This window comes from Neopelma chrysocephalum, unplaced genomic scaffold (genome assembly GCF_003984885.1).
Source record: "Neopelma chrysocephalum unplaced genomic scaffold, ASM398488v2 Primary Assembly neopelma1_175, whole genome shotgun sequence".
NCBI classification, from domain to species: Eukaryota; Metazoa; Chordata; class Aves; order Passeriformes; family Pipridae; genus Neopelma; species Neopelma chrysocephalum.
Genome location: NW_020897837.1, coordinates 340216 through 348631, shown reverse-complemented (window position 1 = coordinate 348631; position 8416 = coordinate 340216). Strand labels below are relative to the sequence as shown.

The following is an 8416-nucleotide window of genomic DNA, read 5'->3' as shown; positions in this document are numbered from 1 at the left end:
GCTAACCCTCAGTCTGGTTTTTATGCCCAATTCCAAACATGAATTCAGACCTCCCAGTCTTGCTGGGATGTTGGCACCTATGAATGTATGAAATATTTTTGGGGTTTGGAGGGTTTTTTGTGGCTGTTTTGCTGTTCTGAACATCCATGCCCAGGTCAGACCCTGTGCTGCCAAAGGTGAACCTGCAGTGACAGCTCCAGGCTTCCCAACACCCGGGATTCCTTCATATTCCAGGGATCACTTGGCTTTGGGGTTGCTGGTTGCCCCATCCTTGATGGCACAAAGAACCCACAGTGTCAATCACAAAGGTGAATTCTTTTATTTCATCTTTTTCTGGGGTGCAGACACTTGGTGCAGCCTGGCTGGAAGCCCCTAACTATGTTCATGCTGCTTAAAAAACACATTATTCCCACCAAACCTCTCTAAAATCACTTCTAATCTGATATGATACACCAGGCCTTGAGTTTTAGAAGGCAATAAACCCACTGCCCCCTTTTCAAATGGAATATAACAGCACTGAGAAGGCACCTCAGGAAGACCCCACCAAACCTCCCAACCCAGCCAGGGATAGAAAATTCCTTCCCAACAAGTGGAACATCTTCAGGAAGGAGCAGAGCAGCCCAGTTTGTCTCTTCTGCCCTGCTTAAGAAACCCATCCTTGTGTTTCCTAAATCCATTTAAACACATTAAACATATTTCTCCCATCAGCTGACCCCTGGCAAAAGGAGCTCCAAGTTGTCCCAGCTCCACCATCCCACATCCAGAACATCTTCTCCCACAGATAAGGATCACCAAGGACACAGTTTTCCTCACCCATCCCTAAAACTACTGGGCACATGGACAAGTACAGATTGAGGGGCTATATGAAGATTTATTTATTAACATCCAGGCATTTCCATAGGGACAGCTCTCCATGGGAATTGTGGGGTTTTAGTGGGGTCTCTGCAGTGGAACTAATTTTTTTTCCTCCAACAATCCAGTCCTTTTGAGTGGTTTAGTCAGATAAACAGTGATTTATTTTATCAGGCTGGTTCTCACCTTCCAATTTCAGGAGAGGAGATGCAAAGGAGAACTAAACTTTTTTTTTTTTAACCCTAAAATGCAGAAAAATCCAAAGCAATCGATTACCTCTATGAACTTCAATATATAACTGGAAAATACTTACCATTTTTAACGACTCAGGATAAAAGTGCATATATTATTCAAATACATATTCACCCTTGATAAATGCACCCTTAATATGAAGTATAACTGAACTTAAGGTGTTCTAACTACATGGAAAACCCCGGAGAACCCTTTCCCTCCTAATTCATACATTGAATCTATAAAATAATCTCAGTACCTCATGAAAAAACCCGATCCATTCAAACCCCTAAGTGCCACTCACTCACCAGGTGGGTCTTTGAGACTTTAGCAGTTCATCTCAGTACCTGAATATTTTAATTGAGACAAAAAAATTGTGAGGGGTGGGGAGAGGAAGATGAGGAGGGTGAAAAATTCATACATGGATTAAAACCACAACGCCTGGAAAAGTCTGTGATGGTTTTTTGTTCATCAGAAAGAATCCTATACATCCTTGCACATGAATTCAGTAAGAAGGGGGGGAAAAAAGTGAGGAGCAGTTGCAGCAGTAATAATAATATCTCAAACTTATCACTACATTTTTGCATCATCTTTCTTCATTGTACAGCTGGAGGAAAAAATCCAAAAAAGGGTTTTAATTTCTACCTCTACATACAATAAGTTACAAGTTTATTTATTTAAATAATTGTAAAACATCTTACATTTTTTTTTCTTTTTAAAGAGGTTAAACTATAAGCAAATACACACATACACCAAAGTTCCATCATTCATGTCAGTTTGTCCTAGAAATTCTTTCATGCTGGTACCCTGTTTTGTTGAATTGTTTGTTTTTTTCTGCATAAACTAAATCGATATCTGAAAGGCTCCATAGAAAATAGAAACTTCAGCTTTTTACCCCTACAAAGTAAAACAAATTGTATCCAAAATATCAAGCTTGAATCGTTTTTTTTTTGCCAATTTCTTTTTTTTTTCTTTTTTTTCTTTTTTTTTTTCCTTTGAATATTTTACAAATCTTAGGAAGGTTTTTCGTGTCTTCCAGGAAAGACTTTGCATTTCTGATTCCCTTCTGCCAACTCTTGTTCATCCTGGCTCTGGTTGATTCTTCCTTCACAACGTTTGAGGAGTTGATGTGGTTGTGTCAGAAACGTGAAACAGGTAAAAGATGCAGATTTCTCTCTTGTTCAATCCATAAAAAATGTTCCTTTGTTTGTTTGTTTGTTTTTTGTTTGTTTTTTTTTCCTGGGCCTGGCTTTCCCCTCAAAAAAAGAGCTTGTAGTGCTATTTTTTTTTTCTTTTTAGTGGTCCATCACAATAAGTAGTTTTGTGCTGTAAAAGAAAAATGAAAAAAAGAAAAAGAGGAAAAAAAAGGGAAGAGGGAGAGGAGGCAAAGCTGCCCCTTCTTTACATCGGGGGAACGACAAGACCAGTCATGGCTGCAAAAGAAAATGGACAAAAAGATGAAATTGTGGTAAAATGCTGTGGAACAAAAGATATTTGAGCCCTTCACCCCCTTGTGTGCAGTCAGGAAGGGCCTGAGCTGAGGTTAAATTTGAGATTTGGTGTCTTTGGATGGTTTGATGGTGAAGTGAGAGCAGAGATGGTGAGAACTGACCGTGACACAGACAATGGCAAAGTGTTATTGCAGAGTGAATTCACCAAAGGGAAGGAATTCCTCCCTGGGAGGGTGGGGAGGGGCTGGGATGGAATTCCCAGAGAAGCTGTGGCTGCCCCTGGATCCCTGGAAGTGTCCAAGGCCAGGTTGGAGCAACCTGGGCTAGTGGAAGGTGTCCCTGCCCATGGCAGGGGGTGGCACTGGATGAACTTTAAGACCCCTTCCCACCCAAACCATTCCATGATTCCATGAAAAGCCAAGGCCCACTGTGGTTATTAAATGAGTAAAAGAGGATTAATTCAGCCCTCAGTACTTGTATTTTCAGCCAAGTCCACCCATTTTTGCATCCTTATCTCCTGAGAGAAGTCCTTGGAGATGGACATTGCTCAGAACTGCCCCCAAAAATTCAGACTTCTCCCCCTTTCTCGAGCTGAACAGTGAAACCCATCCCTGAAACCCCAAACTGAGCAGGGTCTTCCCTTCCCACCTGCTGGCAGGAAGGGTTGTGCTGCGAGCAAGGAGAGATGTGGGAGCAAGGGGAATTCCCCCCTGTGCTGCTGAGGGGACCCAGACAGGGAATTCCAAGTCCCAGATCACTGGGCAAGGCCCAGGGCTGGGCTTTGCTAATCGTAGAATCATAGAACCATAGAACCATAGACTCATAGAATCATAGAATCATAGAATCAGCTGGGTTGGAAGGGACCTCCGAGATCATCAAGTCCAACCCTTGATCCAACCCCGCCGTGGTTCCCAGCCCATGGCACTGATGCCACATCCAGGCTCTGCTTAAAAACCTCCAGGGATGGAGAATCCACCACTTCCCTGGGCAGCCCATTCCAATGGCTGAGCACCCTCTCTGCAAAGAAATTCTTCCCAATATCCAACCTAAACCTCCCCTGGCACAGCTGAAGACCCTGAGCCCTCTTGTCTTGCTGATGGTTGCCTGGGAAAAGAGACCAACCCCCCCCCGGCTCCCCCCTCCTGTCAGGGAGTTGCAGAGAGTGAGGAGGTCTCCCCTGAGCCTCCTCTTCTCCAGGCTGAACAGCCCCAGCTCCCTCAGCCTCTCCTCACAGCACTTGTGCTCCAGTCCCTTCCCCAGCCTTGTTGCTCTTCTCTGGACCTGCTCCAGCCCCTCAATGTCCTTCCTGAGCTGAGGGCCCAGAACTGGACACAGCACTCCAGGGGTGGCCTCACCAGTGCTGAGTCCAGGGCAAGAATCACTTCCTTGGACCTGTTGGCCACACTGTTCCTGAGCCAGGCCAGGATCCATTGGCCTCTTGGCCACCTGGGCACACTCTGGCTCCTGTTCAGCTTCCTGTCCATCCACACTCCCAGCTCCCTCCCTGCCTGGCTGCTCTCCAGCCACTCTGTCCCAGCCTGGAGCTGCCGGGGGTTGTTGTGACCAAAGTGCAGGACCCGCCCTTGGCCTTGGGGAACCTCATCCTGTTGGAATCAGCCCATGGATCCAGCCTGTCCAGGTCCCTCTGCAGAGCCCTCCTGCCTTCCAGCTGAAGGACCAGCCTCACTGCCCTGTTGGTTTCCCCATCTGTCTGAAGCCCTGCAGTGGTACCTGGCAGTTCCCAGAGCTCTGGACTCATGGAAATCATTTATTAGTCGCTCTGCCCACCTTTAATTGCAGTTCTGCTCCTCACAACTGACAACAACAGCCACGTTTGAAGCTGCCTGGAACTGGTGCTGCTCCCCAAGGTTTCCAGGGCCAGGTTACGTTTATATGTCTTTATATAACAAATGAGTGACTCATATTTTCAAAGGGGCCTCGGTGCAGCACGAGGTCCTAATCCTGCAAAGATTTATGGGCACTGAAATTTGTGGGATTATTCCTGTGTTTAAAGCCCTGTCCCCCGAGGATTAATTTCACCCTCACGTTCAGAGCATTTAAAGAAATGTTTAGGGCAAGTTCCTCAGCTCTCACGAGTCTTTTATCCGAGCTGTGTTTGCAAACAACTGTGGACACAGCCTGTGATTTAATACAATAGGAAAATAAATATTTTCGTGTTTTCTGAGTGAGTGGGGCTGTGGTCCCTGCCAATTTTAGCAGCAAGCTGAAAGAGAAAGTGAAACCAAACAGCCCCAAGTCAAATATCTCCTTCTTTGTAACCGTTCAGGAATTTGTTGTTGTTTTTCAGAGTTTCAAACCCTACATACATAAACCTAAATAAACCATACATAACCCTAAATAAAACAGGTGAACATTTGTATGCCTGTTAATTTTTGTGGGGTTTTTCTTTGGGGGGGAGTGCATTGGAAGAGAGATTTTTTGCCAACACTAAGAGGCTGCTCTTTCCTTCTCCTCACCCCCAAGCTCCAAAATTCATCCTAATGGCTGGAGAGCCTTTTCTCTGCAGATTCACCACATGCCTTGGAAACTTGATGAAGTCTTGGATTGCTGCCCTTTCCCAGGCTCTGCTGGGCTGTGGAAGTGGGAAGGGGGGTGTGTGCCCTCGGAATCTGGTGCTTCCCACAGGTATCCCAGAGGAACAGGATCCTCCTCACCTGCCTCAGGCAAAATCAGCCAGGTTGGCTCCCAGAGTTTAAACTCTGTGTCTGACTAACCTGGAATTTAAACTCCTCTGTGTCTGACTAACCTGGCCAGGGCTTTTGCCTGAAGCAAATCCAGGAGCACCTGCACAGTCCCTACCTGGGGGAACCTTTTCTCCTGGCACAGGGTCAGCCCCTGGTATGGCTAAGCATGGCTTAATTTGAGATATCCAGGGGCTGCTGCCAGCATAGTTTAAGCTCTGCTCCCAAGGGATTAAGTCCATATTGGCATAATGCTTTTTTCTTATTGTTAGCAATGCTATTTCCACTTTTTTTTAAGCATGGGAAATTTCTCCCAGCAAATGAAAGCAAAGGTCGAGCCTGAATTTCTGCCATAGCTCTTTGAAAATATTGTCATTCTTTGCAGATGCAGAATTTGAGGAAGTTCATTAGATTGGAGAGAAAGTACATTTTTTACTGTATAATTAAAAATATTAATTATAAAAAAAAAAAAGATGTGCACTGGCTGCCCCATCCCTGGAAGTGTCCAAGACCAAGTTGGAGCGACCTGGGATAGTGGAAGGTGTCCCTGCCCATGGCAGGGAGTGGCACTGGGTGATCTTTAAGTCCCTTCCAACCCAAAGCATTCCATGATTCCATGATTATCCAGCAGTCCTGGACTCAAACTAGTGATGGCACCAGCAGAACTGCTCTCAGGGGTGTGTTGTTACCCCTCAGGTCTGGTGATCCCTAATTTCCCTCCCTTCCTTTCCTCCGGGGCAAGTAGAAGTCCCTCTTTTCCTCTCCTCACTTTTGCACCCCCAGCCCAAATATTTTGCCATTCCAGGCTGTAAGTGCTCCTTGGAAGTTGCCAGGATGGCCCTGCCAGAGCACAGACTCGGGGAAGACTTTAATATAACCCAGAAAAACCCAGTTGTGTCACTGGCATTTCATCTCCTGCTGCAACAAAGGACGAGTCAGTTGAGGAATATTGCCTGGAATTCTCACCTGGCTTCCCCCAGCTCATCCAAAGGCTTTGCTCTGTGCTTCCCTCTCCTTTCACACCCCCTCCCCTGCCCATTTCCACCCCACCTCCACCCCCCGTTGGGGCTGCACTGTCAAAAGCCTATTCCCAGCCTGGATGGCTTTTTATTGAATGTTTGTGAGGTTTGGATTAAGGTCTTACACTGCAAGCAAAGCTGTAATTATTTTTGCCTGTATTACTATATATTGAATCGATGTAACTTTTCAATAAAGGTGGTTCAATGCAGGACACTCCCTGATGAGTTGGGAATATAGAAACCACAGTCATTATCCCAGAGGGTTTTTTTTTTTTCTCTTTTTTTTTTTTTTCCTCTTGGAGGGAAATGGAAAAAGAATTAGAGATGAGCCTTATTGTATTAACCTTGACAGCTTGCAATTATCAACTGAAACACTTGATTAAAATTGTCACAAGGTTGGAGAATTTTTTTATAAATAAATAATCAAACATGGGTAGTACCCAGATGCTGTGGTGATAGGCACCTTTAATGGGTGTAATTAATAATGATCATAAGCCTGGTGGGTACAAGTAGCCTTTAAAAATGCTGCCTGGGAGTGGGAAAGGACTCTCTGCAATTCCAACAGGCATTTGGTGACAATTGGGAAGGGGCATAGTGCTGAATCGTGGAATTCTGGAATGCTTTGGGTTGGAAGGGACCTTAAAATCATCCAGTGCCACCCCCTGCCATGGGCAGGGACACCTTCCACTAACCCAGGTTGCTCCAACCTGGCCTTGGACACTTTCAGGGATCCAGGGGCAGCCACAGCTTCTCTGGGAATTCCATCCCAGCCCCTCCCCACCCTCAAAGGGAGGAATATTTTCCTAGTGGAAAGGCAGATTTTTGTTTTCTCTCATTAAAAAGGGAGCTCTTGTCTAGCCTGGGAAATGGGAAAAGTGACTCAAATTACCAGCCCAACAAATGAAAAAATAATTAGTTAATTAAAATTTTGTTTAGTTGACAGATATTTCAAACTTCTTGCTAACACTTCACGTTTTATTTGTTTCTAAGCAGCCTGTGCCACTTCTACCTCTGCCAATAAACAGGGCAGGAAAATGTACTTGATCCTCCCAAGGTATCAAATGAAATCAGATGATAAATACATATTTTTCATGTATATTGACATAGTTTATATATGATTTGCAGACCTAAATCCCTGTCTGGGCCCTGGAATCATTCTGGTTCAGGCAGGAGCACATTGTTGAAAATGTAGAAATGCTCCTGTCATTTTTACCTGATTGAAATCTCTGCTGAGAGTTATTTTGAAATGCTGTGTCTGAAGTGTTGACAAATCCCACCCCTACAAGGTTTCCAGAGCAACTCCTTTTCCTGTTACCTGTTTTCCCAGCCTTTTAATGGAAGGGGGCTGGAATGCCCAGTGCTGCTGACACTCCTAACTTCCTCCAGACAAGATCCTAATAATTAGATCCTTCAGCATAAACACCTGGATTTATTTAGGGAATAGTGCAAATGGGGGCTGTTCCTTGGGGCAGCAGCCTCCAATATCTCCAATACCTTTAGGACTGGCCTGGATCCTGGTGGTTCATGGAATATCTGCCCTGCTGGGGTTTGCCTGCTATTCCTTGGAACTGAGCTTTGCATTTTCACTGCTGAGCTGAAGGGAATCTGCTCCAGCAGGTTCCAATTTTCCTGCTTTTCCCATCAGTGAGGTGAGCAGGTTGGGCAGTTGTGTTTTATTCCTGTGTCCCATCACTTCTTATCTTCCCAGGGCCCTTCCTAAACAGCCTTGACACGGACACGAGGGTTGCTGTGCTGGGGATCACCTGTTCCCAATTTGGAGAGCTCAGGGAAGGCAGAGGGGGCCAGGCTGGAATTCCTGCTCCTTCCCTACCTACCACGGGCTGTTCCACTGTGGGAATGTGGAGCAGATGGCAGGGGGGAGAGGAAAAGCAGGAACACGTGGCACAGGGGGTTATCCAAGGGGATCCCACATGTCTTGGCTGTTGTGCAGCCCAAAGTCAGCAGAGGTGCAAGTTTCAGGCTTAGTTAATACTTCTATATATTTTATATATATATATTTCTGTATATAATATAGACATATTAATATAGCAATATTATTTAGAAGTATTAATATAGTAGAAGTATTATAAGTATTAATATAGTATTAATATATATATATATAGTATAGAAGTATATTATATACATATTTCCTACCAGCAGC

General features: G+C 45.0%; 1 protein-coding gene across 1 annotated transcript in view; it reads right to left on the bottom strand.

Moving 5' to 3' along the window:
* Positions 1–1660: 1660 nt before the first annotated feature.
* The window catches only part of EBF2 (EBF transcription factor 2), a 131729-nt gene continuing 124973 nt past the window's right edge, over positions 1661–8416 (bottom strand). The window contains 1 exon segment of the mRNA XM_027701948.1: positions 1661–2516. Within this exon segment, the coding sequence (XP_027557749.1) occupies positions 2485–2516 (32 nt within the window). The 3' untranslated portion in view covers positions 1661–2484.